General features: G+C 40.3%; 1 protein-coding gene across 2 annotated transcripts in view; it reads left to right on the plus strand.

Annotated features, from left to right (window-relative positions):
* Positions 1-20,089, plus strand: part of LOC128649323 (cytochrome P450 2J4) — a 103,735-nt gene that overhangs the window by 42,964 nt on the left and 40,682 nt on the right. For both annotated transcript variants that reach the window (XM_053702532.1, XM_053702533.1), the window contains exons 5-7: positions 3,085-3,261; positions 3,627-3,768; positions 4,146-4,333. In XM_053702532.1, coding sequence (XP_053558507.1) covers positions 3,085-3,261; positions 3,627-3,768; positions 4,146-4,333 — 507 coding nt within the window. The remainder of the gene's footprint in view (positions 1-3,084; positions 3,262-3,626; positions 3,769-4,145; positions 4,334-20,089) is intronic.

A 20,089-nucleotide genomic window follows, 5' to 3' on the forward strand; every position in this document is an offset into this window, starting at 1 on the left:
TGTCTAGAAAATAGAATCTCAGAAACCAATAGTGATTTTTGAACAGAATTTGTTGGAACATGAGAGAGAAAGAATCTTCTCTTCTAAAACCTACCCTTGAGAAACAATGCTCTGAATCCACTGATTCTGAACATAATCTGTCCAAATGTTTTGAAATAATTTCAATCTGCCCCCAACCAGTTGAACTGGATTGAGGGCCGCACCTTCATGCAGTCTTGGGGGCTAGCTTTGGTTTCTTATAAGGCTTGAATTTATTCCAACTTGAAGATGGCTTCCAATTGGAGCCAGAGTCCTTAGGGGAAGGAGTAGTCTTCTGTTCTCTATTCTGACAAAAGGAACAAAACCGATTAGAAGCTTTAGATTTACTTAGACTTTATCTTGGGGCAAAGAAACTCCCTTCCCACCAGTGATAGTGAAAATAATAGAGTCCAACTGAGAACCAAATAAATTATTACCCTGGAAAGATAGAGATAGTAATCTAGATTTAGATACCATGTCAGAATTCCATGATTTAAGCCATAAAGCTCTTCTTGCCAGAATATCTTAAGACATAGATTTAACATTAATCTTGATGATATCAAAAATAGCATTACAGATAAAATAATTAGCATGTTTAAGCAAACTAACAATGCTAGACAAATCAGGATCTGTTTCCTGATGTGCTAAGCTATCCAACTGAAATGTTGATGCAGCCATAACATCAGCCATAGAAATCACAGGCCTGAGAATATAGCCAGAATGTAAATAAGCTTTCCTTAGATAAAATTCAATCCCCTATCTAAAGGATCCTTAAAAAAAGTACTATCTTCCATAGGAATAGTAGTACGTTTGGCAAGAGTAGAAATAGCCCCATCAACCTTAGGGACTTTTTCCCAAAACTCCAAATTAGCCACTGGTAAAGGATATAACTTCTTAAACCTAGAAGAAGGATTAAAAGAAGCACCAGGCTTAGACCATTCTTTAGAAATTACATCAGAAACCGCATCTGGAACAGGAAAAACCTCAGGAGTAATCACAGAAGGTTTAAAAACAGAATTTAAACGTTTACTGGTTTTGTTATCAAGAGGATTAGACTCCTCAATAGCCAAAGTAACCAATACTTCTTTCAACAAAGACCGAATATATTTAATCTTAAAAATATAAGAAGATTTATCAATTTCAATGTCTAAAGTAGGATCTTCTGAAGCAGAAAGATCCTCTTCAGAGGAGGATATTTCAGTATGTTGTCGGTCTTCACAAATTTCATCAGTTTTATGAGAAGTTTTAAAAGACCATTTTACGCTTAGTAGAAGGTGGAATAGCAGACAAAGCATTCTGTATTGCATCAGCAATATAATTTTTCATATCAACAGGGATATCATGTACATTAGATGTTGAGGGAACAACAGGGGCTGTACTAGTACTAATAGAAACATTATCGGCATGCAAAAGCTTATCATGGCAACTGTTACATAATATAGCCAGAGATATAATCTCAGTTTGCTTACAACAGATACACTTAGCTTTGGTAGAACTGTTTTCAGGCAACATGGTTCCTACAGTAGCATGGCTCCTACAGTAGAGACAGGATCAGACTGGGACATCTTGAAAAATGTAAAAGAAAAAATAACATTTAAACAATATATATATAGCAGTTTTAGGAATGGGAAAAAATGCATATGCTAAATAAGCAGAAAAGCAAACAGCATAGCCCTCCAGAATATAAAGAGAGCAGGGAGCATAAAGAAAGTGGGGTAATATAACCAAAAAAATATTTGGCGCCAAGTATGACGCACAATGCAAAGTGAATTTTTTTTGCCTCCAAACAACATCCGAAAATGATGCAACTTGCGTCATAACAAGCGCCATTTTGTGCCAACAAACTAACGTCAATAAAGACGCAGGGAATGACGAAACTTGCGACACTATAGACCCAATTTGCGCCAAAAATTACGCAATAAATAACAGCATTTTGCTCCCTCACGACCCTAGCCCGCAAATTTTAAGTAAAAAAACAAACTGGAAAAGAAAAACCCCAGGTAAGAAAATTTAAGAAAATAACTCCCTTAAACATGATTCTCATACTGAAACTGTTAGACTGCAAAGGGAAATATACATAGACCTGACTTTTAAACTTATATTAATACATAAAGTGCCAAACATAACTGAGAGTGTCTTAAATAATGATACATACTTACTGAAGACACCCATCCACATATAGCAGACAGCCAAACCAGTACTGAAACAGTTATCAGCAGAGGTAATGGTATATAAAAGAGTATATCATCGATCTGAAAAGGGAGGTAGGAGATGAATCCCTATGACCGATAACAGAGAACCCTTGAAAAGATTTCCCATGAGTGAAACCATAAAAATCAACAGTCAATACTCTCTTCATGTCCCTCTGACAAACACTGTACTTTGAGAGGAATTGAGCTTCAGAATGCTTAGAAGTGCTTATCATAGAAGAAATCATAAAAATCAAGCACAAACTTACTTCACCAACTCCATAGGAGGCCAAGTTTGTATACTGAAGTATATGTGTGGTGGGAGGTGTATTTATAGGCATTTGAGGTTTGGGAAACTTTGCCCCCTCCTGGTAGAAATGTATATCTCATACGTCACTAGCTCATGGACTCTTGCGGTTAACATGAAAGAAAAAAAAAATATATATATATACAAAAAAATCTAAAAGGAAGACGTCAGCACCAACAGTTCATCCAAGTGTAGTCTTTATTCAAAGTGGCATGAAGACAGAAAACAGCAACGTTTCGGGTTCACCTGACCCTTAGTCAGGACCTGAAAACGTTGCTGCTTTTTGTCTTCATGTCACATTGAATAAAGACTACACTTGGATGAACTGTTGGTGCTGACATCTTCCTTTTCGATTTTTTTCTATGTATGAGAGGGATGCAGGATCCTCTGTCGTACGTGTACCCTATAAGAAAGATAAGTGTGAATCCCTCTACTTGTGCTGGACCCTATGTTGTGTATTATATATAATATATATATATATATATATATATATATATATATATATATATATATATATATATATATATATATATATATATATATACTTAATTAGATACTTTTTTTCATTAGATGTATGATGCATTTCCTTGGATCATGAGCCATGTTCCAGGACCCCACCAGAAATCCTTTGAAAATAAGGAATATATAGAGAATTTTGTTAAGGATGAGATCAGAATTCACCAAGAAAATGGCATTCCAGAGGAGCCAAATGATTTAATTGACCACTACTTGGTTCAGATGGAAAAGGTAAAATAAATATTTTGTATAACAAATTAACAATAATATATAAAAGAACATATTTAGGTAGATTAGTCAGCACAGTCTAATTTTTGTATCTATTTATATTAGAAAATGGTTTTCTCTTACTATTTATATATACATAAAAGGTAAAATAAATATAAGATTGTGTTAAGTTAAATCATTAACTAGAAGAAGAAAAAAACAAAACATGTTGGTCTGTCCAAAATCTCATGAAACAGACCTCAGAGTACACTTGGCAAGATTTCAATCAAGTAATGTAAACATTATTCTCCGTTTATGTAAAATGTGTTCATTAGGATTATGAGATTAGTCAAATTGTAATGTTTGTTAAAATTCCTCATTATCTCCAGACAAAGAATGAGTCCAATTCCACATATGACATGTCCAATCTGATTCAAGTGGTGGTTGATCTCTTCACAGCTGGAACTGAAAGTACAGCTACAACTCTTCAATGGGGTCTGCTGTTCATGTTGGCTTACCCCGATATACAAGGTGAGTAGAATGGATGTAGCTTCTTATAAAAAGTGGCAATGGGTTCACATTGAATGGTGCATACAACAAAGTTATACTGTATCAAATTTTTTCATTAAATTGCACCAAATGGTTGCTATGATTTTCATAGAAAACAATTTAATATCCACCACTACACAATAAAACACAAAGTTTGGGTAAGGATCAACTAAGCTAATTGGAAAATACAACTGGGTACTTTTGTTTTACTTTACTGAACTGTTGGCCCTACCTATTATTCACATTCTTAGCAGACCCTAACAACACTTCCTAGCAAACTCTACCAAATAAAAAATATACATAGGTTCGCATCCTGGTAGCCAACAATTGCCTAACCTAGAACTTGTATCTCTACTCAGTGAAGATACAAAATGAATTGGATGCTGTTCTTGAAGGATCTCAGACCGTGTGCTATGAAGACAGGAAAAAACTTCCTTATACAAATGCTGTAATTCATGAGATCCAGCGCTATGGGAACATTGCATCTGTTGGCATTGCACGATTAAGCATAAGGCATGTAACTCTTGATGGATATTCTTTAGATAAGGTATGTACATTGGTTTTGCCCATACTGTTTTTTTCCTTCACTTTGTTAAATAATTTGTTTTATTGAAATCTATGCTGTGTAATTCTAATAAACTCCACTGCAAAACACTCCAATAACACAGTTAAGAGTCTATTCAGTGTATTCAAGGCTAGATTACGAGTGGATTCCTATTGTTTACACGCAAGCAAAATCATGTTTTTGTGGCTATTTACGCACAAGTTAAATTTTGCTCGTATTACAAGTTGAAAGTAAATACAAACGTGTGAGTGCAATAACAATTTACACTAGAATGATTACAGCGACCTCAGAGCTCTGGTTAACTGTTACGCTTGACAAAAAAGTGTCACAAAACATTAAAAAATACATGTAAAAATACAGTTACCCTCATAATAACACTATCTAAAAAAAAAAATTTTAATGACCAGTGCCGTACTGGCAATTTTTTTTTTTTTAATGACCAGTGCCGTACTGTACTGTGCTGCTATCCTGGGCCTCTATCTGCCGCAATCTCACTAACAGTGGCGAGATTGCGCTATTTTTGCATGCCCCACGAGTTGGCAGACTGTCTGCCAGTACCTAAGATGGTGGTGAACAGTGAGGGATGAGGTGAGGGAAAAGATCTGTTTAGGAGAGATCAAGTAGAGATCAGGGGGTGGGAGGTATCAGGTGAGAGGGTAATATCTACATTATAACTAAACTTAACCTTACAAGCTACCTAATTAATCCCTTAACTGCCGAAAATTTGGTGTGCAGCTGTAATTAGCAGCCTTCTTATTAGCAAAAACCAATGGCAAAGCCATGCATGTCTGCTATTTCTGAACAAAAGGGATCCCAGTGAAGTTTTTACAGCAATTTGTGTTATGACTGCACAAGTGGCATGGAAATAAATTTAGTTAGAATCCCAAAGTTTGTGAAAAAGTTAACAATTTTTTTTAATATGATCGCATTTTGCAGCGAAACTGTGGCATGAAATATACGAAAATACCTTGGGTTGTCTACTAAAACAATATCGTTTTGAAAGGTAAATAAAAAATTAAAAACGGCTCTTTTTCGGTTTAAATGGAATGATGGCAAATTGCTAAAAATTCTCTGGTCTTTTGAGCAAGTTTTTGTCTTAAATGCCCTTAAAAGTAAAAAAAAAAATAGCAATAAAAAGTTATAAGGGCTCAAAGTTATAAAGTCTCAGGGAAAAAAAAAATGATTGCAAAGGTCTTTAACACAGATACATACACATATCTAAATATGCACAATATTATCACCCCTGCAATTCTGTCAGATAATGCACCACTTTGCCCAGAAAATTGTTGCAATTACAAATGTTTAGGCATTCTCATGTTTACAGGGAGTGCAGAATTATTAGGCAAGTTGTATTTTTGAGGATTAATTTTATTATTGAACAACAACCATGTTCTCAATTAACCCAAAAAACTCATTAATATCAAAGCTGAATATTTTTGGAAGTAGTTTTTAGTTTGTTTTTAGTTTTAGCTATTTTAGGGGGATATCTGTGTGTGCAGGTGACTATTACTGTGCATAATTATTAGGCAACTTAACAAAAAACAAATATATACCCATTTCAATTATTTATTTTTACCAGTGAAACCAATATAACATCTTAACATTCACAAATATACATTTCTGACATTCAAAAACAAAACAAAAACAAATCAGTGACCAATATAGCCACCTTTCTTTGCAAGGACACTCAAAAGCCTGCCATCCATGGATTCTGTCAGTGTTTTGATCTGTTCACCATCAACATTGCGTGCAGCAGCAACCACAGCCTCCCAGACACTGTTCAGAGAGGTGTACTGTTTTCCCTCCTTGTAAATCTCACATTTGATGATGGACCACAGGTTCTCAATGGGGTTCAGATCAGGTGAACAAGGAGGCCATGTCATTAGATTTTCTTCTTTTATACCCTTTCTTGCCAGCCACGCTGTGGAGTACTTGGACGCGTGTGATGGAGCATTGTCCTGCATGAAAATCATGTTTTTCTTGAAGGATGCAGACTTCTTCCTGTACCACTGCTTGAAGAAGGTGTCTTCCAGAAACTGGCAGTAGGACTGGGAGTTGAGCTTGACTCCATCCTCAACCCGAAAAGGCCCCACAAGCTCATCTTTGATGATACCAGCCCAAACCAGTACTCCACCTCCACCTTGCTGGCCTGGAGCTCTCTGCCCTTTACCAATCCAGCCATGGGCCCATCCATCTGGCCCATCAAGACTCACTCTCATTTCATCAGTCCATAAAACCTTAGAAACATCAGTCTTGAGATATTTCTTGGCCCAGTCTTGACGTTTCAGCTTGTGTGTCTTGTTCAGTGGTGGTCATCTTTCAGCCTTTCTTACCTTGGCCATGTCTCTGAGTATTGCACACCTTGTGCTTTTGGGCACTCCAGTGATGTTGCAGCTCTGAAATATGGCCAAACTGGTGGCAAGTGGCATCTTGGCAGCTGCACGCTTGACTTTTCTCAGTTCATGGGCAGTTATTTTGCGCCTTGGTTTTTCCACACGCTTCTTGCGACCCTGTTGACTATTTTGAATGAAACGCTTGATTGTTCGATGATCACGCTTCAGAAGCTTTGCAATTTTAAGAGTGCTGCATCCCTCTGCAAGATATCTCACTATTTTTGACTTTTCTGAGCCTGTCAAGTCCTTCTTTTGACCCATTTTGCCAAAGGAAAGGAAGTTGCCTAATAATTATGCACACCTGATATAGGGTGTTGATGTCATTAGACCACACCCCTTCTCATTACAGAGATGCACATCACCTAATATGCTTAATTGGTAGTAGGCTTTCGAGCCTATACAGCTTGGAGTAAGACAACATGCATAAAGAGGATGATGTGGTCAAAATACTAATTTGCCTAATAATTCTGCACTCCCTGTATTTCTTTGGTTTGTATTGGTATGATATAAAAAAGTGGAGAAAAAAAGCCAAATCTGACACATTCCACGCAAAACTCCAAAAATGGACGTGACAAAATTATTGTCAACTTCTCAAAATTGTAAGAAATACTTGAATTCCAAGTTTGTGATTCTCCTGTAATTTGTAATTAAACTCACCCGTATCAATTAGCAGGTGCTGACAATATAGAAATCACATTGTTAACCAGTTAAAATGTTGAAAAACTGACTCAACCTTTCTGTTGTGTGTCTCTGTGTGCCACACTGAGTATGGAGAAGAGAAAGAGCAGCAAATAATTGTCTAAAGATTTGAGAACAAAAATTGTGGAAAAGCATGGACAATCTCAAAGTTACAAGTCCATCTCCAGAGATCTTAATCTTCCTGTGTCCACTGTGCGCAACATTGTCAAAACGTTTACAGCCCATGGGACTGTAGCTAATCTCCCTGGACGTGGATGAAAGAGAACAATTGATCAAAGATTGAAACAAAGGCTTGTTCGAATGGTGGATAAAGAACCTCGATCAACTTCCAGACAAATTCAAGCTGACCTTCAGGCACAGGGTACAAATGTGTTAGCTTGCACTATACATCGCCATCTGAATGAAAAGGGACGCTATGGTAGGAGACCCAGGAGGATCCACTGCTTACACAGAAACATAAAAAGTCAGATTGGAGTTTGCCTAAACTTACCTGCGGAAGCCAAACTCCTTTTGGGAGAATGTGCTGTGGACAGTTGAAACAAAATTACAGCTTTTTGGTAAAGCCCATCATTCTACTGTTTTCAGAAAAAGAAATGAGGCTTTTAAAGAAAAGAATACAGTCCCTACAGTCAAACATGGTGGAGGTTCACTGATGTTTTGGGGTTGCTTTGCTGCTTCAGGCACTGGATGTCTTGACTGTGTACATGGCATTATGAAATCTGAAGAAAGAATGTAGGGCCCAGTGTCAGCAAGTTGGGTCTCCATCAGAGGTCATGGGTTTTAAAGCAGGACAATGACCCAAAGCACACATCAAAAAGCACCCAGAAATGGTTTAAGACAAAGCGCTGGAGAGAAGTGATGTCGCAAACTTAAAAATTTTGGTTTGCGAACTGCGGACTCGAAATTCCACTATTGTTTTTGCGAACCGCCTTTGACTTCAATAGGCAGGCGAACTTTAAAACCCACAAGGACTCTTTCTGGCCACAATAGTGATGGAAAAGTTGTTTCAAGGGTACTAACACCTGGACTGTGGCATGCTGGAGGGGGATCCATGGCAAAACTCCCTGGTTTTAACCCATAATGGGCCTAAATCACCTAACATTCCTAAATTGTTTGGAATAACGTGCTTTAAAACATCAGGTATGATGTTGTATCGATCAGGTAGTGTAAGGGTTATGCCCGCTTCACAGTGACAGACCAAAACTCTCTGTGTAACGCACCGCAAACAACCGCAAACAGTCCATTTGCACAACCACGAGATAGATTTGATAGATAGATACATAGATTACATAGCTCAATAGATGCAATATACATATGATAGATACAAATTACATAGATCAATAGATGCAATATACATTTGATAGATACGAATTACATAGATCAATAGATGCAATATACATTTGATAGATACGAATTACATAGATCAAAAGATGCAATATACATTTGATAGATACGAATTACATAGATCAATAGATGCAATATACATTTGATAGATACGATTGATAGATAGATTCGATAGATAAATAGATTTGAAAGATATCTAATTTCCCTGACAGAGTATAACAATAAGACATGCGGTCTGGGACCCGTGGTGTGTTAAGTAGTACTATTAGCAGTTTACTACTACCTGTTACTCACCCTATCGGGGGAGGTCTATATGGCCTGCATTTTTGGAACAGGGAGATGGAAGAAGATGATTGGTCTGTCCTCCTACTTCAAATTTGTCCTAAACACAAGTGCTGTCTCAAAACAGTCCGGCCACGAGATAGATAGATTTGATAGATAGATATACATAGATTGATAGTTAGATAGAATCGATAGAAGATAAATAGATAGATTTGATAGATATATAATTACCCTGAAAAAGTATAATAATAAAACATGCGGTCTGGGACCCATGGTAACTAGGTTGTGTTAAGTAGTACTATTGTTAGCACTTTAATCCCTGTTACTCCCCCTATCGGGGGAGGTCTATATGGCGTGCATGATTACCCTGACAAAGTATAACAACAAGACACGCGGTCTGGGACCGATGGTAACTAGGTTGTGTTAAGTAGTACTGTTCTTAGCAGTTTAATCCCTCTTACTCCCCCTATCGGGGGAAGTCTATATGGCCTGCATGATTACCCTGACAAAGTACAACACAACATGCGGTCTGGGACCCATTGTAACTAGGTTGTGTTAATTAGTACTATTCTTAGCACTTTAATCCCTGTTACTCCCCCTATCGGGGGAGGTCTATATGACGTGCATGATTACCCTGACAAAGTATAACAACAAGACACGCGGTCTGGGACCCATGGTAACTAGGTTGTGTTAAGTAGTACTGTTCTTAGCAGTTTAATCCCTCTTACTCCCCCTATCGGGGGAGGTCTATATGGCCTGCATGATTACCCTGACAAAGTATAACAACAAAACATGCGGTCTTGGACCCATGGTAACTAGGTTGTGTTAAGTAGTACTATTCTTAGCACTTTAATCCATGTTACTACCCCTATCGGGGGAGGTGTATATGGCATGCATAATTATCCAGACAAAATATGATAATTAGACATGCGATCTGGGACCCATGGTATCTAGGTTGTGTTAAGTAGTACTATTCTTAGCACTTTAATCCCTGTTACTCCCCCTATCGGAGGAGGTCTATATGGCCTGCATGATTACCCTGACAAAGTATAACAACAAAACATGCGGTCTGGGACCCATGGTAACTAGGTTGTGTTAAGTAGTACTGTTCTTATTAGTTTATTAATACGTGTTACTCCCCCTATCGGGGACGGTGTATATGGCCTGTATGATTACCCTGACAAAATATAATAATAAGACATGCGGTCTGGGACCCATGGTAACTAGGTTGTGTTAAGTAGTACTGTTCTTAGCAGTTTAATCCCTCTTACTCCCCCTATCGGGGGGGGTCTATATCGCCTGCATGATTACCCTGACAAAGTATAACAACAAAACATGCGGTCTGGGACCCATGGTAACTAGGTTGTGTTAAGTAGTACTGTTCTTATTAGTTTATTAATACCTGTTACTCCCCCTATCGGGGGAGGTCTATATGGCCTGCATGATTACCCTGACAAAGTATAACAACAAAACATGCGTCCTGGGAGCCATGGTAACTAGGTTGTGTTAAGTAGTACTATTCTTAGCACTTTCATCCCTGTAACTCCCCCTATAGGGAGAGGTCTATATGGCCTGCATGATTACCCTGACAAAGTATAACAACCAAACATGCGGTCTGGGACCCATGGTGGTACTGGTATAACTAGGTTGTCTTAAGTAGTACTATTCTTCCCAGTTTAATCCCTGTGATTGGTCTGTCCTCCTACTTCAAATTTGGCAAAAACACAAGTGGCTGTCTCAAAACAGTCCGGACACGAGATAGATAGATTTGATAGATAGATATACATAGATTGATAGTTAGATAGAATCGATAGAAGATAAATAGATAGATTTGTTAGATATATAATCACCCTGACAAAGTATAATAATTAAACATGCGGTCTGTGACCCATGGTAACTAGGTTGTGTTAATTAGTACTATTCTTAGCACTTTAATCCCTGTTACTCCCCCTATCGGGGGAGGTCTATATGGCGTGCATGATTACCCTGACAAAGTATAACAACAAGACACGCGGTCTGGGACCGATGGTAACTAGGTTGTGTTAAGTAGTACTGTTCTTAGCAGTTTAATCCCTCTTACTCCCCCTATCGGGGGAAGTCTATATGGCCTGCATGATTACCCTGACAAAGTACAACACAACATGCGGTCTGGGACCCATTGTAACTAGGTTGTGTTAATTAGTACTATTCTTAGCACTTTAATCCCTGTTACTCCCCCTATCGGGGGAGGTCTATATGACGTGCATGATTACCCTGACAAAGTATAACAACAAGACACGCGGTCTGGGACCCATGGTAACTAGGTTGTGTTAAGTAGTACTGTTCTTAGCAGTTTAATCCCTCTTACTCCCCCTATCGGGGGAGGTCTATATGGCCTGCATGATTACCCTGACAAAGTATAACAACAAAACATGCGGTCTTGGACCCATGGTAACTAGGTTGTGTTAAGTAGTACTATTCTTAGCACTTTAATCCATGTTACTACCCCTATCGGGGGAGGTGTATATGGCATGCATAATTATCCAGACAAAATATGATAATTAGACATGCGATCTGGGACCCATGGTATCTAGGTTGTGTTAAGTAGTACTATTCTTAGCACTTTAATCCCTGTTACTCCCCCTATCGGAGGAGGTCTATATGGCCTGCATGATTACCCTGACAAAGTATAACAACAAAACATGCGGTCTGGGACCCATGGTAACTAGGTTGTGTTAAGTAGTACTGTTCTTATTAGTTTATTAATACGTGTTACTCCCCCTATCGGGGACGGTGTATATGGCCTGTATGATTACCCTGACAAAATATAATAATAAGACATGCGGTCTGGGACCCATGGTAACTAGGTTGTGTTAAGTAGTACTGTTCTTAGCAGTTTAATCCCTCTTACTCCCCCTATCGGGGGGGGGTCTATATCGCCTGCATGATTACCCTGACAAAGTATAACAACAAAACATGCGGTCTGGGACCCATGGTAACTAGGTTGTGTTAAGTAGTACTGTTCTTATTAGTTTATTAATACCTGTTACTCCCCCTATCGGGGGAGGTCTATATGGCCTGCATGATTACCCTGACAAAGTATAACAACAAAACATGCGTCCTGGGAGCCATGGTAACTAGGTTGTGTTAAGTAGTACTATTCTTAGCACTTTCATCCCTGTAACTCCCCCTATAGGGAGAGGTCTATATGGCCTGCATGATTACCCTGACAAAGTATAACAACCAAACATGCGGTCTGGGACCCATGGTGGTACTGGTATAACTAGGTTGTCTTAAGTAGTACTATTCTTCCCAGTTTAATCCCTGTGATTGGTCTGTCCTCCTACTTCAAATTTGGCAAAAACACAAGTGGCTGTCTCAAAACAGTCCGGACACGAGATAGATAGATTTGATAGATAGATATACATAGATTGATAGTTAGATAGAATCGATAGAAGATAAATAGATAGATTTGTTAGATATATAATCACCCTGACAAAGTATAATAATTAAACATGCGGTCTGTGACCCATGGTAACTAGGTTGTGTTAATTAGTACAATTCTTAGCACTTTAATCCCTGTTACTCCCCCTATCGGGGGAGGTCTATATGACGTGCATGATTACCCTGACAAAGTATAACAACAAGACACGCGGTCTGGGACCCATGGTAACTAGGTTGTGTTAAGTAGTACTGTTCTTAGCAGTTTAATCCCTCTTACTCCCCCTATCGGGGGAGGTCTATATGGCCTGCATGATTACCCTGACAAAGTATAACAACAAAACATGCGGTCTGGGACCCATGGTAACTAGGTTGTGTTAAGTAGTACTATTCTTAGCACTTTAATCCATGTTACTACCCCTATTGGGGGAGGTGTATATGGCCTGCATAATTATCCTGACAAAGTATAATAATTAAACATGCGGTCTGTGACCCATAGTAACTAGGTTGTGTTAAGTAGTACTATTCTTAGCACTTTAATCCCTGTAACTCCCCCTATCGGGGGAGGTCTATACTGTATGGCCTGCATGATTACCCTTACAAAGTATAATAATAAGACATGCGGTCTGGGACCCATGGTAACTAGGTTTTGTTTATATTAGTACTATTCTTAGCACTTTAATCCATGTTACTCCCCCTATCTGTGTAGGTCTATATGGCCGGCATGATTACCCTGAGAAAGTATAACAACAAGACATGCGGTCTGGGACCCATGGTAATTAGGTTGTGTTTAGTAGTACTATTCTTAGCACTTTAATCCCTTTTACTCCCCTTATCGGGGGAGGTCTATATGGCCTGCATGATTACCCTGTCAAAGTGTAACAACAAGACATGCGGTCTGGGACCCATGGTAACTAGGTTGTGTTAAGTAGTACTGTTCTTAGCACTTTAATACCTGTTAGTCCCGATATGGGGTAGGTCTATATGGCCTGCATGATTACCCTGACAAAGTATAATAATAAAACATGCGGTCTGGGAGCCATGGTAACTATGTTGTGTTAATTAGTACTATTCTTAGGACTTTAATCCCTGTAACTCCCCCAATCGGGGGAGGTCTATACGGCCTGCCTGATTACCCTCACCAAATATAACAACAAGACATGCAGTCTGGGACCCATGGTAACTAGGTTTTGTTTATATTAGTACTATTCTTAGCACTTTAATCCCTTTTACTCCCACTATTGGGAGAGGTCTATACGGCCTGCCTGATTACCCTCACCAAATATAACAACAAGACATGCGGTCTGGGACCCATGGTAACTAGGTTGTGTTAATTTGTACTATTCTTAGCACTTTAATCCCTTTTACTCCCCCTATCGGGGGAGGTCTATACGGCCTGCCTGATTACCCTCACCAAATATAACAACAAGACATGCGGTCTGGGACCCATGGTAACTAGGTTTTGTTTATATTAGTACTATTCTTTTCTTAGCACTTTCATCTCTGTAACTCCCCCTATCGGGGGAGGTCTATACGGCCTGCCTGATTACCCTCACCAAATATAACCACAAGACATGCGGTCTGGGACCCATGGTAATTAGGTTGTGTTAAGTAGTACTGTTCTTATTAGTTTAATACCTGTTACTCACCCTATCGGGGGAGGTCTAGATGGCCTGCATGATTACCCTGACAAAATATAATAATAAAACATGCAGTCTGGGACCCATGGTAACTAGGTTGTGTTTTAAGTAGTACTATTCTTAGCACTTTAATCCCTGTTACTCCCGCTATCGGGGGAGGTCTATATGGCCTGCATGATTACCCTGACAAAATATAACAACAAGACATGCGGTCTGGGACCCATGGTAACTAGGTTGTGTTAAGTAGTACTATTCTTAGCACTTTAATCCCTGTTACTCCCGCTATCGGGGGAGGTCTATATGGCCTGCATGATTACCCTGACAAAGTATAACAACCAAACATGCGGTCTGGGACCCATGGTGGTACTGGTATAACTAGGTTGTCTTAAGTAGTACTATTCTTCCCAGTTTAATCCCTGTGATTGGTCTGTCCTCCTACTTCAAATTTGGCAAAAACACAAGTGGCTGTCTCAAAACAGTCCGGACACGAGATAGATAGATTTGATAGATAGATATACATAGATTGATAGTTAGATAGAATCGATAGAAGATAAATAGATAGATTTGTTAGATATATAATCACCCTGACAAAGTATAATAATTAAACATGCGGTCTGTGACCCATGGTAACTAGGTTGTGTTAATTAGTACAATTCTTAGCACTTTAATCCCTGTTACTCCCCCGATAGGGGGAGGTCTATATGACGTGCATGATTACCCTGACAAAGTATAACAACAAGACACGCGGTCTGGGACCCATGGTAACTAGGTTGTGTTAAGTAGTACTGTTCTTAGCAGTTTAATCCCTCTTACTCCCCCTATCGGGGGAGGTCTATATGGCCTGCATGATTACCCTGACAAAGTATAACAACAAAACATGCGGTCTGGGACCCATGGTAACTAGGTTGTGTTAAGTAGTACTATTCTTAGCACTTTAATCCATGTTACTACCCCTATTGGGGGAGGTGTATATGGCCTGCATAATTATCCTGACAAAGTATAATAATTAAACATGCGGTCTGTGACCCATAGTAACTAGGTTGTGTTAAGTAGTACTATTCTTAGCACTTTAATCCCTGTAACTCCCCCTATCGGGGGAGGTCTATACTGTATGGCCTGCATGATTACCCTTACAAAGTATAATAATAAGACATGCGGTCTGGGACCCATGGTAACTAGGTTTTGTTTATATTAGTACTATTCTTAGCACTTTAATCCATGTTACTCCCCCTATCTGTGTAGGTCTATATGGCCGGCATGATTACCCTGAGAAAGTATAACAACAAGACATGCGGTCTGGGACCCATGGTAATTAGGTTGTGTTTAGTAGTACTATTCTTAGCACTTTAATCCCTTTTACTCCCCTTATCGGGGGAGGTCTATATGGCCTGCATGATTACCCTGTCAAAGTGTAACAACAAGACATGCGGTCTGGGACCCATGGTAACTAGGTTGTGTTAAGTAGTACTGTTCTTAGCACTTTAATACCTGTTAGTCCCGATATGGGGTAGGTCTATATGGCCTGCATGATTACCCTGACAAAGTATAATAATAAAACATGCGGTCTGGGAGCCATGGTAACTATGTTGTGTTAATTAGTACTATTCTTAGGACTTTAATCCCTGTAACTCCCCCAATCGGGGGAGGTCTATACGGCCTGCCTGATTACCCTCACCAAATATAACAACAAGACATGCAGTCTGGGACCCATGGTAACTAGGTTTTGTTTATATTAGTACTATTCTTAGCACTTTAATCCCTTTTACTCCCACTATTGGGAGAGGTCTATACGGCCTGCCTGATTACCCTCACCAAATATAACAACAAGACATGCGGTCTGGGACCCATGGTAACTAGGTTGTGTTAATTTGTACTATTCTTAGCACTTTAATCCCTTTTACTCCCCCTATCGGGGGAGGTCTATACGGCCTGCCTGATTACCCTCACCAAATATAACAACAAGACATGCGGTCTGGGACCCATGGTAACTAGGTTTTGTTTATATTAGTACTATTCTTTTCTTAGCACTTTCATCTCTGTAACTCCCCCTATCGGGGGAGGTCTATACGGCCTGCCTGATTACCCTCACCAAATATAACCACAAGACATGCGGTCTGGGACCCATGGTAATTAGGTTGTGTTAAGTAGTACTGTTCTTATTAGTTTAATACCTGTTACTCACCCTATCGGGGGAGGTCTAGATGGCCTGCATGATTACCCTGACAAAATATAATAATAAAACATGCAGTCTGGGACCCATGGTAACTAGGTTGTGTTTTAAGTAGTACTATTCTTAGCACTTTAATCCCTGTTACTCCCGCTATCGGGGGAGGTCTATATGGCCTGCATGATTACCCTGACAAAATATAACAACAAGACATGCGGTCTGGGACCCATGGTAACTAGGTTGTGTTAAGTAGTACTATTCTTAGCACTTTAATCCCTGTTACTCCCCCTATCGGGGGAGGTCTATATGGCCTGCATGATTACCCTGACAAAATGTAACAACAAGACATGCGGTCTGGGACCCATGGTAACTAGGTTGTCTTTAGTAGTACTATTCTTAGCACTTTAATCCCTGTAACTCCCCCTATCGGGGGAGGTCTATACGGCCTGCCTGATTACCCTCACCAAATATAACCACAAGACATGCGGTCTGGGACCCATGGTAACTAGGTTGTGTTAAGTAGTACTGTTCTTATTAGTTTAATACCTGTTACTCACCCTATCGGGGGAGGTCTATGTGGCCTGCATGATTACCCTGGCAAAATATAATAATAAGACATGCGGTCTGGGACCCATGGTAACTAGGTTGTGTTTTAAGTAATACTATTCTTAGCACTTTAATCCCTGTTACTCCCCTTATCGGGGGAGGTCTATATGGCCTGCATGATTACCCTAACAAAATATAATAATAAGACATGCGATCTGGGACCCATGGAAACTAGGTTGTGTTTTAAGTAGTACTATTCTTAGCACTTTAATCCCTGTTACTCCCCCTATCGGGGGAGGTCTATATGGCCTGCATGATTACCCTGACAAAATATAATAATAAGACATGCGGTCTGGGACCCATGGTAACTGGGTTGTGTTAAGTAGTACTATTCTTAGCACTTTAATCCCTGTTACTCCCCCTATCAGGGGAGGTCTATATGGTCTGCATGATTACCCTGACAAAGTATAACAACAAAACATGCGGTCTGGGACCCATGGTAACTAGGTTGTGTTAAGTAGTACTGTTCTTATTAGTTTATTAATACGTGTTACTCCCCCTATCGGGGACGGTGTATATGGCCTGTATGATTACCCTGACAAAATATAATAATAAGACATGCGGTCTGGGACCCATGGTAACTAGGTTGTGTTAAGTAGTACTGTTCTTAGCAGTTTAATCCCTCTTACTCCCCCTATCGGGGGTGGTCTATATCGCCTGCATGATTACCCTGACAAAGTATAACAACAAAACATGCGGTCTGGGACCCATGGTAACTAGGTTGTGTTAAGTAGTACTGTTCTTATTAGTTTATTAATACCTGTTACTCCCCCTATCGGGGGAGGTCTATATGGCCTGCATGATTACCCTGACAAAGTATAACAACAAAACATGCATCCTGGGACCCATGGTAACTGGGTTGTGTTAAGTAGTACTATTCTTAGCACTTTAATCCCTGTTACTCCCCCTATCAGGGGAGGTCTATATGGTCTGCATGATTACCCTGACAAAATATAACAACAAGACATGCGGTCTGGGACCCATGGTAACTAGGTTGTGTTTATATTAGTACTATTCTTAGCACTCTAATCCCTGTAACTCCCCCTATTGGGGGAGGTCTATACGGCCTGCCTGATTACCCTCACCAAATATAACAACAAGACATGCGGTCTGGGAACCATGGTAACTAAATTGTGTTAAGTTGTACTATTCTTAGGACTTTAATCCCTTTTACTACCCCTATCGGGGGAGGTCTATACGGCCTGCCTGATTACCCTCACCAAATATAATAACAAGACGTGCGGTCAGGGAACCATGTTAAGGTTACTTCCTTTTGCACAATCAAGTATACCAGTTGCAGACAGAGGTTCTGACCCTGCATTATGGCTGCACCTCTCCCTAAAAGAGGGATCTGTTACAGAGTCTGTGGGCAAGTATGCAAAGAGCTGGCCTGCCTGAAAGGAGCAGCAAGGCAGAGGGATCGATTCATGCCTATAAGAAACCAGAGGGCATGATACCTGCTGGAAGTGTGCAGTGAGGCATAGGGATCTATTCCTGCCTAGAAGCAGACAGGCAGATGGGACGCTACCTGCCTGGGAGCCCACTGAGACCAGCCCAGCTGGGGGAGATACAGCCGCTGGCTTGACCCCGGTCTCAGCCACGATAGCCCTGGTCCCACTATTTGGAGGCAGAGGGATCAATTCCTGCCAAGAAGCAGCCTATCAGGGGGATTTATTCCTGCTTAGAAGCAGACAGGCAGAGGGGACAATACCTGCCAAGAAAGAGCTGCAGTGCAGAGAGGATGCTACCTGACTGGGAGTCCACTGAGACCAGCCCAGCTGCGGGAGATACACCCGCTGGCTTGACCCCAGTCTCAGCAACTATATCTCTGGTCCCACTATACGGTGGCCACCCCTGGGTTTGGACAGAGGAAGGGAGACCCCCTAGTGGAGTAATGCTACATCCGGGAGATGCAAAAAGATTATTGGACCCCCAGCACAGGTCGTTCTCCTTCAGCCTTTTTAGACGAGGGTCCCCGACCCTCAACAGAAACAACAGCATGAAACACCACATATGCCATATTTTAGCACAATAGAGTACAGGGATGGCATCGATTTTCGGAACCCGGACATAATTTTTAGGAACCGGGAGATGCAAAAAGATGCTTGGACACCCAGTACAGGTCATTCTCCTTCAGCCTTTTTATACTAGTGTCCCGGACCATCAACAGAAACAACAGCATGAAACACCACATATGCCATCCTTTTGAATAATCCAGTACAGGTATGGCATCGATTTTAGGAACCCGGAGATAATTTTTAGGAACCGGGAGATGGAAAAAGATGCTTGGACAGTACACCCAGTACAGGTCATTCTCCTTCAGCCTTTTTATACGAGGGTCCAGGACCCTCAACAGAAACAACAGCAGGAAACAGCACGTATGCCATCCTTTTGCACAATAGAGTACAGGTATGGCATCCATTTTAGAAACCTGGAGTTAATTTTTAGGAACCGGGAAATTGAACAAAAAAAATGATTGGACACCCAGTACACTTCGTTCTCCTTCAGCTTTTTTATACTAGTGTCCCGGACCATCAACAGAAACAACAGCATGAAACACCACATATGCCATCCTTTTGAATAATCCAGTACAGGTATGGCATCGATTTTAGGAACCCGGAGATAATTTTTAGGAACCGGGAGATGGAAAAAGATGCTTGGACAGTACACCCAGTACAGGTCATTCTCCTTCAGCCTTTTTATACGAGGGTCCAGGACCCTCAACAGAAACAACAGCAGGAAACACCACATATGCCATCCTTTTGAATAATCCAGTACAGGTATGGCATCGATTTTAGAAACCCGGAGATAATTTTTAGGAACCGGGAGATGGAAAAAGATGCTTGGACAGTACACCCAGTACAGGTCATTCTCCTTCAGCCTTTTTATACGAGGGTCCCTGACCCTCAACAGAAACAACAGCAGGAAACACCACATATGCCATCCGTTTGAATAATCTATTACAGGTATGGCATTGATTTTAGAAACCCAGAGATATTTTTTAGGCACCGGGAGATGGAAACATATGCTTAGACAACCTGTACACTTCGTTCTCCTTCAGCCTTTTTAGACGAGGGTCCAGGACCCTCAACAGGCACAACAGCATGAAACACCACATATGCCATCCTTTTGAACAATCCAGTACAGGTATGGCATCGATTTTAGAAACCCGGAGAAAATTTTTAGG

This window comes from Bombina bombina, chromosome 2, assembly GCF_027579735.1.
Source record: "Bombina bombina isolate aBomBom1 chromosome 2, aBomBom1.pri, whole genome shotgun sequence".
NCBI classification, from domain to species: Eukaryota; Metazoa; Chordata; class Amphibia; order Anura; family Bombinatoridae; genus Bombina; species Bombina bombina.